At 35.9% G+C, this 25200-nt stretch overlaps 2 protein-coding genes across 5 annotated transcripts; both read right to left on the bottom strand.

Annotated features, from left to right (window-relative positions):
- Positions 1-2726: 2726 nt before the first annotated feature.
- Positions 2727-5807, bottom strand: LOC149386028 (CTTNBP 2 amino-terminal-like protein). 2 transcript variants are annotated; one of them, XM_089627562.1, is made up of 2 exons: positions 5263-5791; positions 2727-3204 (listed from the first exon to the last, which is right to left on the bottom strand). In XM_089627562.1, exons 1-2 carry the CDS (start codon positions 5590-5592, stop codon positions 3046-3048), a joined length of 489 nt encoding a protein of 162 aa, XP_089483688.1. In that variant the 5' UTR covers positions 5593-5791; the 3' UTR covers positions 2727-3045. The 2 variants fall into 2 exon arrangements, with proteins under 2 accessions (XP_089483688.1, XP_089483689.1); XM_089627563.1 differs by lacking the exon at positions 2727-3204 and adding an exon at positions 4058-4680 and having other exon boundaries at positions 5263-5807.
- Positions 5808-22693: 16886 nt separating this feature from the next.
- On the bottom strand, positions 22694-25200 carry LOC149386027 (protein GID8 homolog). 3 transcript variants are annotated; one of them, XM_089626784.1, is made up of 7 exons: positions 24962-25200; positions 24818-24838; positions 24466-24625; positions 24240-24346; positions 23765-23896; positions 23303-23459; positions 22694-22890 (listed from the first exon to the last, which is right to left on the bottom strand). In XM_089626784.1, the coding sequence occupies exons 2-7, from the start codon at positions 24818-24820 to the stop codon at positions 22769-22771; spliced, it is 681 nt and encodes a 226-aa protein (XP_089482910.1). In that variant the 5' UTR covers positions 24821-24838; positions 24962-25200; the 3' UTR covers positions 22694-22768. The 3 variants fall into 3 exon arrangements, with proteins under 3 accessions (XP_089482910.1, XP_089482909.1, XP_089482911.1); XM_089626783.1 differs by having other exon boundaries at positions 24818-24929; positions 25013-25196; XM_089626785.1 differs by having other exon boundaries at positions 25013-25189.

Below are 25200 nucleotides of genomic sequence, written 5' to 3'. Positions count from 1 at the left end.
TTATTACCTAGCCCAAGACTAGACCTTCGTATTTCAAAAATATGTTAATATACTATATTGTCGATATTTTCCGATAAGCACGAATGTGGTTTCAAACAAGCTAAATATTTGCAAAAAACACGAATGTAACCGGTTTCTCATCCTTTTTTCACAGTATATTGCTAAATCAATTAAGCAAAAATATTGACCAAAATGAGTATATTTTATCGTCATTATCGAGCACATAAATCTCAAGAAATCAACAGAAAATTAATATATATCACCGATTTTTCTTATTTTATATCCTAGCCTTCTAGCTCAAGGGCTTTGTTGTACTTAATGTCGTTTACCATCTCAAAACACAAGAGCGTATGTGATACATAAAGAGTGGACCCGAGATCCCACATACACACAAAAAAAAAAACAATTAATGTCGTTTTTCCATCGGACTTAAGAGAGCCGTGACTATGAAAAGGAGGACTTCATATGCTATGACCTCTAAATAATCTTGGAAAATACAATAAAAACAAGGGAGTGGTCGTTGGTGTCAGACTTTTCTTCGTTGAAGGATGGTTATCCAATCTCCGTTCCCTAGGTAAGACAAGGAGAAATAATATGAGAGGTGCATATGGATTATCTATGACACGCGGTCCGACGCTCAATATTAGTCTGAGAAGCTAAATGAGTTGTCCAAATCTCGTCTCTAAGTTGGAGAAAGAAAGAGATAGAATTTTACATAATTTAGGCGAGGAAGAATCTTTGAGAAATGGACATCGCGAAACAAGGAGCTCCTAGGTGAAGGTACCTTTGGGATAGAATCTCGCGGAGGCATGTAGCATGGAGAGGAGGAAATTTTGGCATAAAGATTTTGCAAGGCGATGAGCTCATATGTAAAGATACCTAAGCGAGGCGACAATGTGAGGTGGATATCATAAAGGCATGTCGCAAGATGAGTCCAAAACACGAGGGAGCCAAAGCGGGTCGACATGATGACGGAGTCGACGAGAGGGTTTCATCATGAGAAGGCCAAAGCACGAGAGGCCTTTCCCACAAAAAAGGCAAATTGGGAGCTCAGCTATGCTAATGCTCCTTTTGGAAACAATTGCGAGAACTCTTTCCTTACAAGAAGGTGATATGGCTCAGCACCCGACGAGAGAATGATAGGGCCTTGAGAGGGAGCGAGCATCGCATATGAGGTTGCAAACGAGATGTCACGAGCACCTACGAGAAGTAGCGAGCGTTGTTGAGAAGATATATTATTTGTGTTTTTTTTGTGAAAATCGCTAAACCAAACAATTTAATTATCTAAACCAAATCGCAATCTTTATCAAATTGCCTCTCATCAAAATCCAACGAAGTTTGGGTTATTACCAACCCCGCAAGTCTTTCGGGTTAGTTTGGATTTTGATGTTCGTGCAATTGGGTTGAATCGAACTAACCCGATGACGCTAACCTTTTTCCATATTTTAGATTGCAAATATTTATATGAAAGAGATTGTATACACTGATTTTCCTATAATATTACCGTGACTTAATAAAATTGAACAATACTAGTTAGACTTTATTGATCGAGAATATATGTAGGTTAATATAGGTTTGGTTTGATTTTATCTGAGCTTTTAATCGGGTACAGTTTGAGTTCCAAAAATAAAAATTAGTTGCATCGATCTTAGTTTATAGCACATGAAGAAACCGATGAACTCAATCCGATTACACCCTTAATAATGTATAAATTTATGCTGATATTATAATTTTTGTTAAAATTGGAAAATATCTATTTTTGTCCCTTTTCAGACAAATATACTTCTCAAGGAAAAAAAAAACTTTTCAACTGCATCACGCTCTCAGCACGGCCGCATCAAATTCGTCCTCGTCGCAGAACAAGCGCAACACCATTAATAAATAATAATGTAAAAACAAGAAGGAAAAATAACAAATGTTTAATAGAGATATGATCTTATATTTTGTTGTTGTCTTATTCCTTCCCACATATTTCATGAGTGTATTTTTGAACCTAGCCTCCCTAATGTGTGATATAAAGTGTCTTGTGGCCCGATTTTGGTGGGGTGTTAATTCGAGCTATCGGAAAATCTATTGGTACAAAATAAGATCAATTGTGTAAGCTAAAATCCCAAGGCGGTCTTCGATTTAAAGAGTGTGGCCCGGGAAATATAACCTTCTCAAGGTCTTGGATTTTAGCGACCCGGGAAATGAAGTTATTTGCAAATTCGAGAGCTTTTATAGTCGACTGAGATCGTCGACATCTCGAGTATATCCCTTTTGGTCTTCGACCATGACCATCTTCTCTGGGCCGATAAATCAAGCCAATATTTAGTGAAGATGGACATCTAACACCAAGGTCCCTGAAAGAGGGTCTTCCTTCTTTTACCGCTTTCCCTCGAAAAAAGGATCAAGTGTTTGCAGAGTTCTTACTCGCAAGTTTCAAGAGTTTCAAAAGGCCCGGTCGGTAATCATCAAGTCATAGGAAGCCATACGAGCAGTGGCAAATTTCATTCTACGAGATTATTCGAAATCAACACTGATGCAGTTATTTCGTAATGATGTCTGTTGAATCATCAAATGCCATTGTATTATTGATCTCGCAACTGCTAATTTGACGGCGACTATTTATCATGAAACACCAATAATTCGAAACAACAATCCAATGTTCCACACCAAAAAAAAAAAAAAAAAAAAAAAAAAAATCTCATGGTCTAGCTAGTGAGCTATGTTGTTGTAGCCAATAATGACAAGCAATCCACTAAAAATGCCCTTCCATTAAAAACTTGCAATTACATTCGGACAAAGGACATAAAAAAAAAAAAGGGGTCAGAAATCCAATCCCTGCATGAGTAGTTCTCTCAAACTCAATCTTTCTAGTCCAGTGGAAGTGGAACCCAAGCCATCCTTTTTATATTACAAAAATAGTAAGAGAATAATGCATTTTGATCTTGGTTGATAACTATGGATAGTTGCTAATATATATACACAGAACAAAAGATCTCCAGAAAACCCCTCTTCACAACCGTTCTGCGCTATTATCGAAGAAGAGAAAAAAGGACTTACTCACGAAGTTGGGGCCGGAGAATTGAGCAGCGGAGGCGGGTGATGATGTGGCCACGAGACTCCCTCGGGCTGACAAGGCATCGGTGCTGCATGGGCAATGAATGTCGGGATTTTCTCTCCGGGCATCAAAACCGACACTCCTCTCGCGTAAACGCTCATCTGCAATTATTCAAATGTAAATAAATTAGTAAATGTGTGACAGCTTTCGACCATTAGAGTCTCAGGTAGTGAAATTAGAGCAATCTGCAATCAGAGTTGAGTTAAGCACTACCGTGTTAAGTGCGCACAATCTCAACAAATTAGAAAAGGCGTGACCAAAAAAAAAAAAGTTGCAAGAGAGTTAAAATAATTATATGAAGAAAGGTGAAATAGATAGGCAGGTTTTCAGTGGCTATATCTCCTTTTCCCAATCTTAAAATAATACAGGCACTCAGTGTAATGGTTCATTAGTCATCTGCACACTTAAATTTAGTAAGAAACTGGATAATTTAGTTATCTACCAAACGCAAATAATTTTTTTGAAAGTGTGCGAATCGATCTCGATCATGCGTTGTAGACAAGCAAATAGCTAGACATAACCAAAAAAAAAATGTAAAAATAAATCATAAGCAGTAAGTTCTTTAAGTAACCGATTAACAAAATGAAAAGAATACAGACAAACAACTAGTGTTGATAAGTTACAGAACTTCCTTAAAAACATAGGGTATCATTTGTGGAAAAAAAAAGGCTAAGTTGGTTGGACAAACATTTGAGCAAAATACACAAGGTCTTCATGAGTGTTTTTAGCATATTTTTTTGCTAGGCTGTCTTAAAATTGTGAAACTTTGATTCAACCAAAAAGAAACAAAAATTTAACAGATTATTCATTCGTATAAACCATACTTCAGTCGTGAGCATTTATCCGTTAAAGCTAAATATCGAGAAAAAAAATGAGCCCACACTCATTGAATTCTTCATAGAAACAACTAAACATATTGGCCTTGGATTGGATGATTATTTTAAGAACCTGACATTAACAAATAACATGCCCTCATTCAATGTCGAAGCGCAATCAGGGCAGCGATATGACATTAGCCACGCTGCAATTAAAGCAGTGTAAACAAAACTCTAATGAAGGTTCGACCGGACCAGAGTGGACCGGTGACACACAAGACAACAACCGAAAAAAGACATGATTCAGTAATAAGGTTTGACGGGCTGTCACTCCCGGTCCCGGGTGGCATCCAGAGGTAGCCCTGTGGGTCCCGCCGAGAGGGCGTAATGTTGGCACTGAAGACAGTTCCAAAGCCCAACCACCACTCAACCACACAACTACTTTGAAATTGAATGGGACACATTAAGAACCCCACAAACACATCATAGGTTTACCCAGACAGCATTTGAAAGCTGGGATTTTGATTTCTCATATGGAGGTGGGGTTTCTCTTGAGGAAGATAATATAGATTAACTATTAACAAACAATAGTCATATAATTTTTTTTTTTTTTTTTTGAGGGAAACAATAGTCATATAATTGAAGGGTGAAAAAAAAATTAAAAAAAAAACCCAACTACTTTGTCATGTAATAGTAAATCTGGTGAATCAATTCCGATGTCCTACAAGTGCAATCAAGTGCGCAATAGGGAGTCAATAATATCTGCAAAAGAACGCACTTTTTGGGGGATTCAGCAAAAAAAAATAGATATTTGTATGTAGAATTAAGGACAAGGAAAATCAAAATGGCGAGTGAAATCCGCAGCAAACGGAGGCCAGTGGTTGATAATGATCGTTTCACCGCCTAAAAGGAGAATCTAAGTGGAGAAAAAAAAAAAATTAAGGGAATGAACAAAACTTTTGAGAAACACTCGACTTCATAGCTCCATAGCTCATAATTAAAAGCATATAAATGGTTTATCAAAGTCAACAAAGAACACAAACGAAAACATACAAAACTTTTGTACTCGAAACGCTCAGAGAAAAAAAATAAAAAAGATGAACTTTCTTAACACAAGCAATCATGTGATCGCTGTATAGCAGGCTCAAAGTGAGTAAGTGACTACCGAAACCTAAACTGGCAAAAAGATAAAAACTTTATTCCAAGGAAATAAAAAATAAAGCTAACAAGTTGAGGTATAATGCGATTAAATATGCCGATCAAGACAAAAACCATATGAAAATACTCTTCCGAAGCATTTGGCTACGAGAAGAAGAGAGTATATAGAAGAGAAGAGAGTCATACTTTGGGAGAAGAGCGAGGGAGCTTGGGATTGAAAGCCAGCTGCGTTTCGGGGACGGAGTGATTCCGGCGACCGGACGGCGAAAGCTCCGACGAGGCTGGTCGGAGGAAGCGCTCGAAGATGGCCATGACGAGGAACATGGAGATGAGAATGGCTGTGGCCACGAAGCCGAAGGACACGGCGTTGACCGAGTTGTCGAAGTCCCTCAAGCTCTGATCGTCGACTCTCGTGTGACCTTGTTGGCTTTGTCGCTGCATATTCAACGGAGCTCCCACTGGGGCCCACCCGTAGCCATAACCGAATCTGTGGTGGTATCGTTGTTCTTCGGCCATTTCTTTTTGGTTAGTCAGTGCTCTCTTCTGCCGGGAGAGAGAGAAAACTCACATCGTCAGAGAGAGAGAGAGAGAGATTTTGAGACGTGTCTTACGGACGGTTGATGATTTGAGTTTGAGGAGAAGAGCTTTGGAATTTGGATAGACTAGTTTATAATTTATTTTTTGGCGTAATGAATAATGTATGTGAGGAGTGCTTATTTATATATATCGATACATACATAAGAGTCCATGTTGTGGAGTGTGGACTTGTGGTGGTGAATGGTGATATGTGACGTGAGAAATTTCTTAAACTTAAGTATCAATATTAAAAAACTTAGTTGCAAAATATCTAAAAAATAAACTTTTGACTAAAAAAATAAACAAAAATGCCATTTCAAGAATTTTTTTAATCAATTTCAAAAAGAAATTTTTAAAAAAACTAAGATAGATTACGATGAGTTACGATGGGTTATGATAATTTACGATGAAATAATGAGTTACGATAAAATAAGGAGGTACGATAAATCATGATAAGATTTTATTGAAAATGAATTTTTGACTAATTTAGTCAAAAGTCCATTAATAAATATTTTGCAATTAAGAGGTTCATCTTTGATATTTATCTACTTATGAGATCTGAATTAAGGAATTTTTCTATGCCATCTCCATTTTTTTAAAAATAATTTTAAATTTACATCATACACCATATCATCAACTACACATTTAAACACAAATTACAATATATAATCTTCAAGCGTCAATTTCGATTTTAAACATAAAAAAAATATATAGTTAGTTTTATCGATTATTCTAATAATTTTTTTTTAAAAAAAATAATTTACTAAGTAAAGTTATAGTCCATTTATATTTAATACCTATGTATTATATTATACCCTATAATTATTATATAATTTTATATACATTTTTTTTATTTTAAGAGATTTATACATATATATAATCTATTTAAACTCCATATGTTCCATTTCTAGTATAATCGTGTAAAAATTAAGAAAATAGCTCACCCTAAAATAAAACACACACGCCATATTACGAAAGACGTAGATATGAGTTTATTCATGTTTTTAATATTTGAAAAATTGAATTATAATTTTAATTGAGCCTAACTATTTGACTGTTTTAATATATTAAATATTTAATTGATCAAGACAAATGAAAGTTACGAGTCGTCTCAAATTCAGAGTTACAATTCTCTAATGAAAAAAATCAGACGAGATGAGCTTTGCTACTCGAAAATGTTGTAAATGGTGATGTTAATCTTGTCACAAGAAATAACGTGTCCATAATTTAACTACGTGAGATTCCAAATGATTAAAACGTAGTGTTTTTTAAATTATGACTAGAATGTGAAAGTGAAAAAAATAAAGATTAATTTATTGAAAATGGTCTCTTTAAAACCTTTCTGATGATACAAATTTAATCATTAAGATTCATACTTGAAAGATCCAATTCAAAATCATCTATGTCAAAGATCCATCCAATTCAAGATATTATAAAACAAAAAAAAATCATATATTTATATATATATATATATATATATATACATGTATACATAAATAAAAATCGCATCTCATCTCATGCATCATTCAAAATCGCCGTCTTTACATGTATTAAACCGTCTTTGAATTTTTAATGAATGAGACACTCCCGGTCTACTTTTTCATAACCACATGCGTTATTTTATTTTATTTTTTTCCCTAAGAACCCATTAACCCCTTTTTTGGGCCTAGCAAGTCGATAAAAAAAATAAAAAAATAAAAAAAAAAGGTTTACCAATAACCATCAAGATAATTTATAAAAACTTAATGTCGGGGACAAAAGAAAAACTAGGTCGTCCAAAGCAATTGTGGCAGTAGAGATGATATACAATTACAAACATACTAAAAGAAAGATAAGAATAAATTGATAAATAATAAAAAAAAAAGGACAAACAATTGACTCATGCTACCAAAACCATTTAATGCTCTATTAGACCCACACATTTTTTATATATCAACCAAGACCCACATCTATTAATACAAAAAAATGAGAGACACATTTTCTACTATATAAATATATATGGTTGGTTTTGCTGAATTGGCAAAGCAAAATCTCTGAGCCTTGTGGCACCACCACCAAAACACGAAACAGTTATTTACAACTAACAAAAACGAATACAACAACACAACAATAAATAAACAATGCTTAGAATTCAATTCGAGTTCTTCACTTTACTCCACACAAGTCAGCCAGTGAGGCATATTATAGCCCTAAAAGCAAAGCCACTCTATTCTCACATGTGCCATGTCGGATTGATTACGTGCCTCTGTCTTTTCATTCCCTCCGTCGGACTAGGACATATAGTCCCCGGCCGTTCTCTTTTGCCACGTGTCATTCTAGCTAGCTCACTAGTGCTCTTGACACATGACGTTAGTTTGATTGACGTCTTCAACGGAGAAAAAAAAAAACATGACTAAAGAAGATTTCGAGACATTTTAAGAGCGGTCGAGCCACTAGTCTATACTTGCCTGCCTGGGTGCTAGATCTCTTAGCCCTAATTGCATTTCCTATTAGTATTTGATATTCTCGTCATTACTTAGTTTCACTCTCTATGCGGGCCACAAAGTAATATTCTTTTTATAAAGTTAACACACATTATATATAATATTTAAATAGTTGGAAAATAATTATAAAGTCAAATGAATAATACTAAAATATTAACTGGAAGAGCTGTATAGAATATAGCAAACTATTAGAATGGATAGTAAAAATATATTAGACTGATATTGATGAAATATAGCAAACTGAAATATAACAATGATATTAATGAACCCTATATTCTTAATACTAGAGCTTGTTTATGTCTATCATATTGTTTGCACTTGACTTTGTGATGTATTACTTTTAGCAATTTCTTTTATTAAGATGTTAATATATATATATATATGCTATGTAATTTATTATTTTGATCAATGTTTTCAAATTAGAATAATATAAAATAATTTTGTCATAAATTATTACAATAAGATAAAACAAAATATTAAAATGTAATAAGTTTTAGGGTCATTTTATAATTATTTAAAATTATTAAAATTTCACTTCAAAATAGAGTAGAATGAAAACTCTATGTTTAGAGTTTTATCAATCTTCAGTCTACTATAAAGTGGAAAATAGAGTTGTATTGATGCGAATGTAATTTTATTTTGTTGCTTTTCACCCCATTATAAAATAAGGGCATCTTATGTGGCCACTGGCCACCGAAATCCTCTTTGATAAAACATAAACGGGAAAAAAAAAAATAATAAAAAATAATAAAAAGGGATGTGATTTGGAGAAATCATAAAGCGTTAATGACTTTTGCATGAAACAATAATATGATATCCTGTTATATAATCTATCCTCTTTAAGTGTGAAAAAAAAAAAAAAAAAAAAAAAAGCAAATCTCGAACCCCATGTAAAATGTATATTATATATATGCACATATTGGCGAATCAATTAAACAAAACCGACACATCAACTTCCATTGTCGAGCTTTGGAGACCCTGACCAACATGTGGAACATCTAATCCTCAAAATTGTTCCCTAATCCAATGCGTTTCTTTATTACAATGGAAACAACTCAATCTCAGCCGTCCGATCTTCCCTACCCATCACTAGATGATTGATTGCTTTCAGTCAAATACTCAAAAAGTCTCTGCTCTCTCTCTCCCTTCTTCAGACGGTACGTCAACAGCAGAGGGGAAAAGACCAAAAACTTGGTTATGAACAGTAATATATGACAATTATTATAATTATTACTTACCCACGCGTGACAACAATTACACGTGCGATTGCGTGTGAGAGTTTGATATTGTTTGCGAAGCTCAGCTCCAAGCTCAACAAGTAAGGAAGTTTTTGAACTTTGAAAGATAAATAATAGCAAATAATAATTTATAAATGATAAAGTTAATGCAGTCCTTGGTTCTGCATGGCCGGTTTTGTGTCAGAAATTGGCTTCAGGAATGATTCCCACGTGAACGAAAATACCACACCACAGTAGAAAAAGATGCTTTGTGTGGTTAGAAAAAAAAAAGATGCTTTTTTTGTCCTTGCTCAGAAACAGAGTTAATAAAAAAAAAATGCTTTGAAAGTTGAATTATGTATGTACAAGCGGTAGAGCTGATTTTTTAATTTCTACTCACTTGTCCTAAAAAAGTTCACTTATGACTTATTACATTGCGATTTGTCATGTAATGTAAGTACATATTAATATATTTTTTATGTTCTTAAATTCACTTTTCTTTTTTCCTTTCTCTTTTCTTTTTCCCTTGACTCAGTCAATTCTCAGGTCCACAGTAGTTGAACGCTTCTCTTCTTTTGATAGTGTCAAAAGTTCCACATGCACTTTGCTACAAAAAGATATCACTTTTGTGGTTACTCCGAGTCGAGTCTACGTGGCATAAAGCGGTATCCAACTCTCCCTAATGGGCTATGGCCCACAATCCTAATGGACCTACAAGCTTGGTTTGATTCCATTTTCCTTCACAACAAGTTTTTTTTTTTTGACTACTTGGGCTTTATTGCCTAATAGACATTGAGGCCCAACTCTTAAGGGACATATGTCGTTACTAAAATTTTAATGTTCACTCATACGTCCACTTGAATTGATGGATGTAAGTTTGAATAAAATGTGACACCCGCTATACACGCGCTTATGTTTTTTTTATTTTTTATTTTCCTCTAACATAGCACATAATGATACGCGAAAAAGAAAGGGAAAAGAAAGTACAAGAAAGTGAAATCATTATTTGGGTCCTTTTTTTTTTCTTTTTAGGCGACATGATTTTGTTTATAGCACTTTTAAGAAATTAATAATTTAGATAAGAGGGGTGTGTAATTGCGGGCACTTAATTTGGGGCCATCAGACACTTTGTAACTTACACATACAAAGTGAAGAGATGTTTATAAATCCCTTAAGAATGTGTTAATCATTATTTGGGGTCATTGATATCTTTTAAACTTTGCAGAAGGATAATGAACCCCTTTCTGTAAGAATAAGACTAATGGAATGCCATTTGTGGGAAAAGAAAACATGATAGTATACTGTGCATTATATTGTACTCACTTTTTTTGTATATATAAATATTTCATGGAAAATAGTTAATGTTTTATCAGCCTTACTCATCGAACCTATTTGTATTAAACTTGTCTAGAGTATCATTAAAGCCCATCTTAACTGACGAAAATATTTGGGTAAAAGTATCGATTAATTATTGTTAATAGAATCAATAACTAATTAATTATAATTTACTATACGATAACTATTTAGCAAACAACAAATTTGATGTGACTTAGTTGTTTACAATTTTTTCTTAGTGGGGTATTGCTAAGACAAAAATTTATTTCAGAAGGTGAGATTTTTTTTTTAGGAAACGTGGTCAGTGCCACGGAATATCATAAAAGCCTTCACATATGGCGGAGGAAAACCGTGGTTACAAAAGAAAACAGAAACCAACGGAAAGAAAACAGAAGAAAATCAAACACAAACAGGGCCCTAGGAGGCCGAGCGGGACCTCAACTCGCGATCATCGGCCCTAATGGCCTCTTCCGAACAAGGCGGGACTAAACCCAGCCAGGTCGAGGACGAGTGATGGTTAACCGCATAGCGCGCTAGATTATGCGCTGCAACATTACAAAGACGAGAAATATGCAAAATGCGAAAAACCTCAAGCTCCCTCACCTCTCTGAAGATGTGGTGCAAGATCGTCCCAAGCTCTGTCGCAGGCGTCGCGCCCTCATCGATCATCCTCACCACCCCCAAGCAGTCAGACTGGATCTCTGCTCTCCTGCCCCCGACGCTACGAACTAGCTCTATGCCCTGGAGGACAGCATACGCTTCCGCAAGCTGGGGGGAGAACCCCCTAGCCAGGAAAAGCGTCTGCGAGGCGATCACCTCTCCGGTGTGGTCTCGAACTATGCAACCGACACCGAAGCCTCCACGGTCGCGAGCGAGCGCCGCGTCGACGTTAATCGAGAGGGACCCATCCCTAGGGGGGTCCATCTGGGGGTCGTAGTCGCCCTCGTGCTCGTCGGAGTCTCCCCAACCGTAGCCGCTCTGTACTCATCGAGGAAGCTCACGGTCCACTGGACTAGCTGTGGCTGGCTCCAAACTGATCTCCCGGCCAAGACATTGTTCCTGTGGTTCCAAAGTTCCCAAATAATGGTAATGAAAAGCTCATGGAAACGAACCTCAAGTGTCTCCGTCGCTCTGAGGATAGCGTCGAAGGCATCGCCGTCTCTGAAAGGCGGAAGAATGTGGCTGAAGCCCACCTCTTTCCAGACTCTCCTGCTCCACCTGCAACCCCAAAACGCGTGGAAAACAGTCTATCTCGCCTTCTGACAGACAGGGCAGCTATCGTCGGAGGTGATCCTCTTTTTGGCTAAGACTGCTCTGGCCGGGATCTGGCCTAGACAGGCTCGCCAACAGAAGAGTTTCACCTTAGGAGGAACTCTCAGCTGCCAGAACTTCGTCCACCACTTCTCCATCACCGTCGGATCTGAAGAGCTGGCGACCGGAGTACTGGCTCTCCCCATCGCGACACGGTAGCCGCTCTTGACGGAGTACTCCCCATTCTCAGTGAAATGCCAGCGACGCACATCAGGAGTACCCTCACCACCACTCGAAATGCTCAGGATCGCCGCAGCGTCCTCCTCCCCGAACATCGCTGTAATAAGATCGACATTCCAGCTACCGTCGACCCTCATAAGCTCAGCAACACGCATATCGGGGGGAATCCAAGGGAGATCAATCCAGGTGGCCGGTTTGTCCCTCGGGACCCAACTGTCGCCTATGACCAACACAGCCTCCCCGTCCACGATCCGTCATCTCGAACCGGACTGGATGATCTCACGACCCCAAAGAAGACTGCGCCATATGGAAGAGCTACACGAGCCAGGGAGAGCCGTCATAATATCACTGTCAGGGAAGTAGCTCTGTCTATAAACTCGTCCTACCAGACTATCCGGTCTCCGGAGAAGCCTCCAGACACTCTTAGCCAGAAGGGCCTGGTTGGACTTCTCCAGATCTCTGAAGCCCATCCCGCCTTCTGACTTGTGTCGCGTGAGGTCCTCCCACTTGCACCAGTGGATCTTCTTCGTCTCTGTTCCACCCCCCCACCAGAATCTGGCGATCGCCGAATGGATGTCTCTAATCAGGCGCAGTGGGATCCTGTGGCAAGAGGCCACGTAACTGGGGATCGACTGAAGGATGGATTTAATGAGGACCTCTCTTCCAGCCTGCGAGAGGGAGAGACCATTCCAACTCTTAATCTTAGCCCAGACCCGGTCTCTTACATACCCAAAAAGCTCAGCTTTCCTCCGACCACTGAACGCGGGAAGACCCAGGTATCGCTTATTGCAGTCCGTCTTCCTAACACCTAGGGTCAGAGCCAGAACATCACCCTCCTCATCGCTGACCTCCGTACCGAAACAAACATCGGACTTTTGAAAGTTCACCATCTGGCCCGAGGCCTCTGAATAAGTCCGTAAAATGTCTGTAACCCTCTCTCGCATTCGTCCGGTATCGCACGACAGAATATCATGCTATCATCCGCGAAAAGGAGGTGAGACACGTGAAGATCCCGGAAACGGACTCCTGAAATCGCCCCAGCATCCTCGCTCGCTCGAAGGAGGCTCGAGAGACCCTCTGAGCAGAAGAGGAATAAAAAAGGAGAGAGAGGGTCCCCCTGGCGGAGGCCTCTGAAAGGAGTCACACTGCCTCGGGTGGCGCCGTTGATGTTGAAAGCAAACCTGACTGAGGTAACACATCTCATGATGAGGTGCACCCACTGCGTGCTGTATCCCAGTCTCAACATCATCGACTCAAGGTAAGCCCACTCGACCCTGTCAAACGCCTTAGCCATGTCAAGCTTGAGAGACGCGCATTTTCCATTACCGAAGCGTTTCCGCTTCATCGTATGGAGAGCCTCGAAGCCGACCAAGACATTATCGAAGATCAGTCTACCTCCAACAAAAGCGCTCTGGGACTCATAAATGGCGTCGTGCATAGTGATCTTAAGACGGTTGACCAAACACTTGGCCACTATCTTATAGATCACATTGCACAGGCTAATCGGTCTGAAATCGCTGACTCGTCTCGGGTCCTCTATTTTGGGGATGAGGGTGACCACAGTATCATTAATGGTGGCCACCTCCTCTCCGTCGTTAAGAATCCCAAGGCAGGTCTTTAGGACCGACTCGCCAACAATGTCCCAATATCTCTGGTAGAAAATCGCGGGAAAGCCGTCACTTCCCGGGACCTTGATCGCATCCATCGAGAAAAGCGCCTTTCTCACCTCCCCTGGCTCAAAGGGGCGCTCCAACTCGGCGTTCATCGCCTCCGAGATTCTAGGCTGTACACCCGCAGAAACTAGCTCAATACTCTGCGAAGAAGGCCTCGCTGAAGAGAAAAATTGCAGATAAGCCAGAGTAGATCCATTCGCTTTAGAAATAGTTTTGTTCAAATTCTCCAGAATTTTCTCCTTGAGGTCTAGGGTTTCAAATTGTGGAGAGCTTCCTCTTCTATTTATGGAAGGAAACCATTTGAGAGTTTCCTATTTTCGCACTTCCTATTGTATAGTTACCGCACTAAATATAGTAAATTACTCAATTTCAAATCATTAAAAATTAATATCATTTAAAGTTTTCGACCAAATTTAACTCATTTCCTTTCAATAATATATAGTGTTATTAGTGGTAGCTAGCTTGGTCTAGCGGTAATCCCACACACACCTCGACAGAGAGGTCATGGGTTCAAACCCCCATGGGATGCAGAAATGCATGCCCCATAGGATTTATTCTAATAAGTTTGTAATCTTGGTCAGTAGTGCCACCTACTATGTAATCTTGGCCGATAATGCCACCTGCGCTTTGCACTGCTAATATATCATGTAATTCTGGTCGATAGTGCCTCTACTAATATATATATATATATAGTGTTATTATGTAACCAATTTTTCCATTATGTTATAAAGTTAGTAATTAATTAGTTTTGACTATAGAATACACGGTCTTATTTTATGGTATTATAAGGTCTTACTTCATTTGGTATATTTTCATATTATAATTGATGTCATGAATTTATTTTCCGTAAATACTTGTGGGGGCGTCAGATTTTGTGCCAAAACACGTGCAGACGTGCTTGATGTATTTAATTTGGCCACGTGGCCATTATATATTGTTGGGAAATAGACAACCCGCTAATCGTGTGCATGCTATTTAAATTTAGATTTTTGTTTAGTGCATTTTTTTATGCACGTAGTCCACTACGCATGCTAATTAATCAACGTCATAAGCATGCTAAGTGTTTTTTTAGGAGATTAAAAACATAAAATTTATTTTTGCTAAGAATGAATGTTAAATTTTGTATGTGTATAACACTATCCATCCAGGTCCCGATTGCATATCAGGGTCAATAATGTTCTTGAGTTATCTCATTTACTCTTTGTAGATGCGTCATGAAAATTATAATTGTTAGCATATTTGAGGAGGAAATTTAAAATTAAAAAAAAAACAAAAAAACTTAAATAGTAACGAATTTATAGATTATCAATTTTTGTGTATAAATTTTGCATTAGGGCCTTTACCTTAAATTGAATTGTAATTGTACACCTAAGAGGCTCTAATATTTATAGGACTGGAATTGAAAACAATGCTACATTCGTGGGCATCGATCTTCATTTGGTTTTCAAAGATGAAGGATATTCTTGTTATGGTTGGTTTACATAATAATAAACAAAAATTGGTTTTCTATACTGTTGAGGTTAAAAAGGTAATTGCGGAAAATTGCCGCTTAGTTTTGTCCATTACGCAGAGTAAAAATCTTTCGGTTCGTTCGAGTATCAGATCAATAAATTAGACTCTTTCATGGGACCATTTCTTGTCAAATCGGTTGGTTTTATATTTTGCGAATTCGAGCTCAGCTCGTTGTCGTTGGTGTGGTTTTTAGGAATTTAGTTTAGCTCAAATAGACCCCCAAAAAACAAAATATACACCTCCCAAGAAAACGACCTTATCTTTATCTTCTTTATGAAAATTAGTGGAAGATAATGCTAGTAGTTTAATAAAGACAAATGATCAGACAAGATTATGATGGACGGCAAAATTGCATGGAGAAAAAAAAAGTGTGTTAATTTCATTTAGCTATTCCAATTGTGTTCCGTACATAAAAGCAAAAGCGATGATGATAAAGTTATAAATAAATTAAGAAAAAGAAAGGGAGTTGTGGGCAAATCCACGTGAGACTTTTCTGTGAACGTATTTTGCGTATTTCTCATTGAGCCCCAACAAATGGATTTGTTCATGAATTGATATGAATAAAGAAAGTAAAGCACACATTATTCTATTTCTGCGAAGATGTACCTAGGATCTCATGTCTTGATACGCTTTTGTACCATGCTGATCTATTGAAAACAAAAACAATGTTTTTCCGAATTTTTTTTATAGGGAACAAAAAGTGACCAATGCATGTGCCTACAAAATCCAATCAAACTGATACAATATATTCTCAAAGAGAAATTAGATGGTAACATGTGTTGTCCATCTGAGCATGATCTCTCTGCTTAAAAATAAATTTGAATATGATCAGGTTAAAAAGTGTAATATGTTGAAAAAATAGGGAAATTCTGCTTTTTATTTGTTAAAAAAATAAATATGATTTTTTTTTTTCTTTATAACCATCTTACTTTTAGACATCATAGACTCGTAGTTAGAGTATACGTAGAATCCTTGTAAAATCGGTATCTTCATAATATAAATTGTTATAAGCTTGCAAATTCAGGCATTGGGCTTCGAAAGTGAGTATGCTTGTATTGGGCTTTTGTTAAAGGTAACAAATTGTATACAGAGCCCAAGGGTTATGACATAAATTCCTTCCCGCTTTCTATATTGTCCTTTGATGAAATATGATAGATTATGATGAACTTTAACCATTTTTTACTATTAGATTCATGTTGAATAAAGATTATGTTGATTTACGATAATATACGATAAAATTATTACTTTTTTTTGTGCATTTTGAGTGGTTGATGTCAAATCCACGCTAAACTCCTCTAAACTCGTTGGAACTCGAATGAGAAGCCTCGTATTTTGTCAACGCTGTCGTAGACCCTCGTATTCCGTCGTAGAGCCTCGTAATCCATTGGAAAGTTGGACGAGAGAGAGAGAGAGAGAGAGAGAGAGAGAGAGAGAGAAATGTGTTTATTTGATTTAAAGAGTATTATTTTTGGGACAAAAGTTAATTTTTAGATATTTTCAAACTATTAAGTTTAGCCTTGATATTTTGACTCATATAAGGTCCATTTTATGAAATTTTTCTATAGTTTTGTATACTTATGTTGTTTTTTTTTTCTTTCCCTTTCTACTAGGTGATCATAAACAGCCACAAAAAAAAAAATACAACTTCAAGCCCTAATTTCTTATATCATTTCAATTTAAGGGTATTTCTTTTATTTAGATTACCTTTTAGGTGGACTTTGGATAAAGCATATAAAAATATGAGACAATAAAACGAAATCTCTAATCTTTTCTCTTTTTCACACACCTACACGAATACTTATATAGAGTATAGACTATATGCAATTGCATATTGTGTTAAATATATCAAAAACTCTATATCTAGTCCCAATACTCGAGACAATTGTGTCGTGTGTTAGGAAGATCTTTAATATATAGTTCAAAATCTCACTCGATTAAGCGTCGGTGTACCAAAATAACGACACAAGTAAAGAAAAATAAAGTACGAAATTAATATCATAACCTATCCAGTACTGAAACTGAAAGCTAACAACAGATAGCACAATGGTCAAGATTTGTGACTTGTGAGTAAGAGAATCATTATATGACCAAACGTTTAATGCCAGAGAAAACGATGAACTAGTATACAATCTCACAAGGAAAAAAAAAAAACTAACTTATAATTTTTAATTTAATAAGTTCTTGAAAGTCATTTGCAAAGATTCATATGACTGGTCAATTAGGGGAAATAAATCATAGGCTCAATGGGTGTTCTCTTATAGACCCACACACACCCCAATACGTGTGTAAGATTAAAAAAAAAAAAAAAAAAAAAAAAAAAAACATTTGATCAAGACAAGACACAAAAAGGGGACCATTATGGTACCATTGTTTTAAACCAAAAATGCCAAAGTTGAATTTCTGAACCCACCCAAACTCAAGCTCAACTGGTCACAGACATAGCCTAGTAAAGACCCTAAAAATACAAATAGGTCTTAGTCCCTGAACATTGTTCTATTTTGAAGTTTAGTCCTTGGATATTTTTTTTTCTTAACTATTTTGTACTTACAATTACGGAGGTAAATACACGGATCCGATTATTGACGATTAGTTTACATATTTAAATTGTTAGAGCACTATAAGCTTATGAGTTAAATATTTTTATTTATTTATCTGTTGGATCATTGTGGCAAAATATGACATTGGTCAGGGTTTGTTTTACTCGTAATTCTTCATCATATTTATTGTGTTTCCTAAAATTAGTTTCCCGGTGTGACTTAGTGTCATCTGGTGTATAATGTTTCGGATAAAGTATGATCACTTAACTTTTAGTTTTCACATTGACGAGTTAGACATATAGTGCATTTAGATCTTCCATGTTAACATTTTAGTCAAATTATCTAATAATTAATAAAATAACTCAAACTTAGAAAAGAGTTAGGCTATATTTTTAAGGACTCTCTAGATCTATAGCCATATGACAACTCAAATTTTGCCATATAGCCAACCATCGGTAAATTTTAAGGTTTTGATCGGGATCTCTGAAGTATATGGTGATTGATACAGTAATTCTTAATTAGAATTTCGAGTGTAAATAACCACGAGATTTTATTAACAACGCAAAAATACATTAATAGTTGTAAATATTCGTTAATAATTGTAAATAACCATCAAACTCCAATGACATAAATATAATGTTAAAAACGTCAAAACAATGGCACATCCTCATAATAGCTATTTACTTAAAATTTATAAAAAGTTGACTATTTAACAAATCTCCAAATTTTGGTGGCTTAATTACTTAATTAATTATATATATTAATTAAAGATAGTCATTTGGCTATTTCATATCGTTTCGTCTTTTCAAATTCACTTGAGAATGATCATGTCTGCTCTTGTTCGACATCAACGATCTCGAGTGACTGAATCTATATTTACAAAAGATTGTGTGATGTGATTTGTGTATTTTATCGTTGCAAGTATTAAGGAAAATTCTTCGTGAAAATGATGAGATCTCAAACCTATAAAGATTTTAGGTTGATAGTTCCTAAGATTAAAGAGGTCATCTATTCAAGAGGAATTCTTAAAGTTTAAGTTCAAGATGAACTATTTTTATTATTTAGTTAATTACTTTTTACCATCACGCTACTACGCCTAGACATATCTACTTATCATTGAACTAGTTGCCAATTCTTGTATGTTAATTTATATTTCGTTTTGATTTATTGATTTAGTCTTTAAACATTGGCTGCGTTTGGCATAGCTTTGCTTTTTAAAAAAGTGATTTTAAAATAGCTGTACGAAAAAACTGTTGTTTTAAAAAACAGATGAGTGTTTGGTAAACTATTGTAAAATAGCTGTAGTTGTTAACAAAAACTGATTTAGTGTTTGGTAAAATATATATTAATATTTATTTGTAATAATTATTTATATAAAATGTAATTAATAATAAAAATAAGATATATTTTGGTATATAAAAAATATATCAAAGTGGGTGTCTATAGAATGTAAAAAATAAATTATAAATTTTGGTGACGTTAAAAAAATTATTTGATAAAAGCATATAAAGATAATTAGAATTAAAAGTTAGTGTAAGAGAAAATAAAAGTCAAGAGAGAGAAACTACAAACCAAAAACTAAAGCTACGTATAAAAGCTACAAATTGTAGCTTTTAGTTTTTTAGTTAAAATATTAAAAAACACTTTTTAGCTTTTAGAAAAAGCAATTTTACCAAACACTTTAATATGATTGAACTTTTAGAAAAAGCTAAAATCAAGCTTAATAAGCTGAGCCAAACATAGCTATTATCTCACATGTTATAATTCAGTTATAAGTTGTTCAGGATATTGTTCTTTCTTTACCATAAACAGTTATACTTGTATTTAATTATTTCAATATATTGATAATCTAGCATTTACTAAATCCAAATCCTCACATCCGGGGTTGGTAGGATTCATTTTTTTTTTTTTCTCTTTTTTCAGACTTTTGAAATCTTAGAGACGAAATGAGTGTGAAACAATCTTGGAAGGACTAAATAGCTAAATCAATTTGAACTCGGGGACTAATAAAGTTAATTTTTCTATTGTAATTTAAATTTCTTGCAGAGATTATGGTCCCATACATACATGCAGGGATTTTGTTTGTTTTTTTCCGTAGAATGACAGATCATCTTATCTGGGATAATTGGCTCAGCAAAAATGACATATAAATAAAAAAGAACTTGGCTAAAAGAAGGCAAAGGGAATTGCATAGAGAGTGAGACAAAATATGGAATCAATTCAAGTGAAGCATATATGCGAAAGGCAAAATGGCTTTCGACAAAAAGCCAAATAAAATTACTAATACTCCGAAAAATAATAAAAACAGTAAACCTACATTCCTACTGCATCTACGTTACCTAATACTGGCGACGATCAGAAGAGCAGTAAAAAGTATCCAAAAAATATTTATTGTTTTGATTGATCGATGTGTTTGCATCAATTTTTTTCTTTCATTTGCACGGTCAAAGAACGTAGGTATTTCTTCATTATATCTCTATCTCCAGCTAAAAGTCTAAAACCATATAAATTCCTTGCTTGACAAGAAGATTTTTGCATTTCAATGATTTTATTCAACAAATATAGTCGACTGATACTCATGATCATCATGCATGTCTTACATAAAACATAATCAGGTATTGTCGTTTTATGTGACTCAAGTCATTGTAGAGAATTAAATGAGTATTTAAATGTGTTGAAGATTAACGCCAAAATGAAAAGGTTTGACATTCAACTCCAGTACGTTGTATGTTTTGTACCGAGAAATTACAAAACTTATTACTAGTTTGATCATTGATGAATGTTTATCAATATATTTTGTAAGAAGAAAAATTACAACAAAAAAAAATCTTTCGAAGGGGTGATTAAATATTAATATGAGACTGCGGTTTGCAATTACGTATAATTTTTATTGGATGCAAAATAATGAAAAACTTGATTATCCTTTTTTAAAGTCGAAATTGTCCCGTGTTGTATTTATTGAAACTAATCATAGAAAAAATCTGTAAAAAAAATATTATCACAAGATAAATTTTTTAAAGTTATAAATAATTATTTTTCTTGATGTTTATAAATAATTTTTAAAAAATGTTTACGATTTTGAATTTATTTCTTTGTTTACTATTTCATATATGTATGAGAAAATAATTGTTTATTGTCTAAAAATATTGAAACTCATCAACACAGTTCTATACAAATATAAATTATTATCCATTTACATGATCTTCTAAAAAGGCAATTTCCCTTGATTCACTGATTTAAACATAAAAACAGGGATTTCCTCATGGAAAACCTGCAGACACGGTATTCGAATCAAATTGATATAATTCTCTTAAAATTTGTACAAGATTCTTACAATTGCATACAACAGTACCGTTACCATATAAAATCTGAGGTGGAAAGAGAGGATTTGTGAGGCTAAACAGAATCTAAAGAAACTACTTTAACTGATTAAATGAAGCCGTGAAGAGACAGTGACAGTTAAAATATATTAAATATATGAGTTGAGTCAAAACTTGGCATGATAAAAGGCAGAGGAAATACGGTGGAGGTAATTATGATTCGTTATGCCACAACCACACTCTGATTTTGATGCGACCTTCTTTTTCTTCTCTGCCAACTCCTCTCTCTCTCTCTCTCTCAGAGATATTTTCTTTCTTGGTCTTATTTTCTTCTTTAAAATCTCTCTGGAATCTGGAGTAGGGAATTTTAGCATCCCAATGTGCTTCTTTTTTATTTTCCCAGGAAAAGAAAAAAGAAACAGATCACTGTGGTGGAGGCTGTATACTCAGCTCAAGCTTCTTTGAAAAGACACAAAAAGATCACACTTTTCCTCTCACAAATTTGGCATTTCTCTTTCTTTACTTTTTCTTTCATTCCCAAGTCCCCACAACACAACACTTCAAAAAGCTTAGTTCTCTCTCTCTCTCTCTCCTTTTTCGCCCTCTAGTATATATTGCTTCACTTTCCCAGCAAGTCAATACTCTGAGTGTTCGAAGAAGAAGATGAAGAAGCAGTTTTTGAAGAGCCTGTTCTGGAGACTGAGAGCGTCGCTGAGGAAAGCAGCAGAGAGAGGAATTTCCAAAGAGAAAACCACATTCCGTTATGATCCTTCAAGCTATGCTCTTAATTTCGACGACAGTGTTGTTGATGGTGCAACAAAGCCTCTGCATTGTTCTTCTTCGGATAACAAGCCCATTCACTGGGTTTATGTTCTTTGGGTCAAGTACGAGTGACTCGATCATTAATGGAGGTTTTTTTTGCCAGTTAGGATAGACTTTAGTGCTTTTTTATATTTTATTTTCTTTTTTTGGTGGTTATATTATTGGCTATGAGAAGTTCCGTAGTTGTTCAAAAAGTAATAATCTATGGTGGTCTTTTAAATATGTTAATCTTTTTTTTTTCTTAACAAAATTGTTTGCATTTACTTCCTTTTGGTGTTTCACTCATTGGAGGACTCCAAAAAGTCCACGAAACAGCGTCAGAAACTGCCTTGCAATGGGATCTCATTTATTTGGTGCCCAGACAAAATGGCAAGACAGCAGTACAATTTTAGAAGCCTGTTCGTATGCCTTCATTAAATGCTTGTGATAACAAATTATAAGCAAACCATAAATTCGAGCTAATTAATGATTTTCTTGAGCCAAAAGAAATATTACAAAAAAAAAAAAAAAAAAAAAAAAAAAAAAAAAAAGAGTATCAGAATGTTGAAACAAGACGAGGCAATTTTGACATCCTTTTTACAAATGTTCTGGAAGCAACGGAAAAGAGGCTATGTAGTGTTCGCGTTCATGAAAGAACCTAGACAAAAGTCATTATATGATTCCAAAAACCAGATGATAGAAAGAAACAAACTTAAATCCAATCCTCATGGGAATGTTCGAAGAGTTTCAACTTGCAGGGTCGTCCAACACGGCCGTAGACAGATTGTTTATCCGAGGATACACAGCTCTCTCGTCGAGCTGATTCTGCGCCCATATCAGCATCTTCAGCAAGCTTGGGAGTTTCGGGTCTGTAGTTCAGTGAGTCACATTATAGTAATTAGAGTCTTTAACGTTTAATATAAAATGAAAGCCAATGATCCGAAACACACACAAAAAGTCCATTCTGTTTATATTTCTACCAGGGAAAATCAAACCTAGTTCCAATAAAGGCAAGACCTTAGTCACCTTACCACTTAAAACAGACTCGAAATTCCGATATTCAGTCCAACATGACTTCACCTACTGACCTCAGTAAATATGAACATAGTAATATACACAATGTAGACAGTGATATACCTAAGAGGCAAGACCTTGCCACTAAAAAAGATAGCCGAAATTTGCATCTGATCTGGGATTTAGTCAAACATGACTTAACCTACTGATCTAGTAAATCTGAACTTAATAATATACACAATGCAGGCAGTGATAGGCAAGACTGACCCTTTTCATGACTCTGGCTGGTAAGTATGGCTGCATTTACTTCACTCGCTGTCTTGAGGCGCTGTGATATGTCCAAAAGCTCACCCACCGGACAGTTTGAGACATCCTCAAAAGCTAAGAGCGCAACAGTCCTCTCCAACTCTTCCAAAAAGCTTTGCTGCAAGCAACATCAAGAATGTAGCGTCACTAATTGCCACCAAATCGTAGCCCCGAAAGTCACCATTAGTATGAAGTTCCACACTATAATAATAACTACATATCTTATTGATGTGTGGGCTTTGAAGTGTATATCATCTTTCGTAAAGACAAGATCTACATGCATTTTCAAGATTCAATTCCAATAGATTACAAAATGACTGGATGTTACCAATTTCGGTGGTTAAAACGACAATCAGTCTAGGAACGTGGTAACATGGTCTGCAATTGCACAATAAAACAATTTACAGGATGTCAAAAACTCACATTTTCTTCACCCCTTGGAGCTAACTCCTCCTGAGCAAACTCCAGTGCCTCTTCTACTTTTCCATTTCTAATTAGTTCAATTAGCCTTTGCTGTTGGAGGTGGAAGAACAACTGAGGATTTGTATCCAGTATCTGCATACATAATTGACATACTTCAATATGAAAAGAGTTTAAGAAATACATTTGTATTTGATATATTTTTAGGTATTTTAACATTCATCCCATGAAAGTACATTTCTAGTGCAATAGAAAGACCGCTGCAAGGTTACACATATAAATTGGAGATAAGGTTCAACTTACTGAAGTGATTTAAATTAAGAAATACAAAAATATACACTATAGCATGAAAACGATAATTATAATCCTCAAATCCTCGTATAAATAATATAAAATGAAACTACCACTTTATGAACACAAATAAACAGCTAAGAATAAGACCACTCGTAAATGGTGGAATTGCGGTAGTTCTTTGTACCTCTGGATTGAGATCATTGACTTTCTCAATGGCATCCTCAACATTCCCACATTGTACCGCCTTCTTAACAGCCATACGATCCGTTATCGTAGCGATATCAATATCCGCTACTCATCCATCAAGGAAGAAACATAGAAATCCAAAGCACAAGCCGGACAATATAGCACCGAATGGAAAAGCACAAAGACAAGTAATCCAAATATCGAAAGAAAAACTTCGAGGATACGTTCGGTTCCTGATTCATTCCGAAATTTCTCAGCGGCTTCAACATAGCCCTCGGTGACGAGAAAATTCATGACCAACTTGTTCATGTCTTCTTTCCTAATCTTCACATCGTTGAGTTTCTTTTCCCACTCTGCCCTAGTAATAATCTTCTTCGATGATGCCTATTCGAAAAATGATACACACAAAATCCTTATAAAAGCCTCACAAAAAGTAACAGTTTCAGTTCTCCAATATGCATTTCCATGTCCCCAGTGCAACTCAATTAGACCTATATCCATGTCTTGAAACCTAAACCACAAAGGAAAGCGAAATAAAATATGTAACCGAAACAGAGAAAGAGAAGAATCGCGTACCATCGCTTCGATCTCCGCAAGCTGACGAACGACAACCCAAAACAGCGACATCAGTTCATATCCTCCAAGGCCATCGTGTTCATGAGTGAAAATGCTCTTACAGTTCTAAAACCTGTTTAATTGCAGAAAATACAGAATACAAACCTAGAAGTTCCGAAGAAACGGCAAATGAAATGCGAGATTGCTTGCGCACACCTGTAAAGGAGTGAGAGAGACGCGTCTCGAGAATCTTCTTTCCTGAAATGTGTTCCCGAGACGAGTGCGACAAAAATGGTGGCCTCGGCGACGCAATTCAGAGCTCCGGCGATCTTCTCGCTCGTGAAGATGATTCCCCTTTCTCGAATGGCTTGGGATTCCGGGTTTTACTCGAACCGAGTGGTGCG

The sequence above is a fragment of the Urtica dioica genome, chromosome 9 (assembly GCF_054948205.1).
Source record: "Urtica dioica subsp. dioica isolate 48M chromosome 9, U.dioica_male_clone48M_v1_H2, whole genome shotgun sequence".
Lineage (NCBI taxonomy): Eukaryota > Viridiplantae > Streptophyta > Magnoliopsida > Rosales > Urticaceae > Urtica > Urtica dioica.
This window is presented reverse-complemented; position numbering and strand designations above follow the sequence as displayed.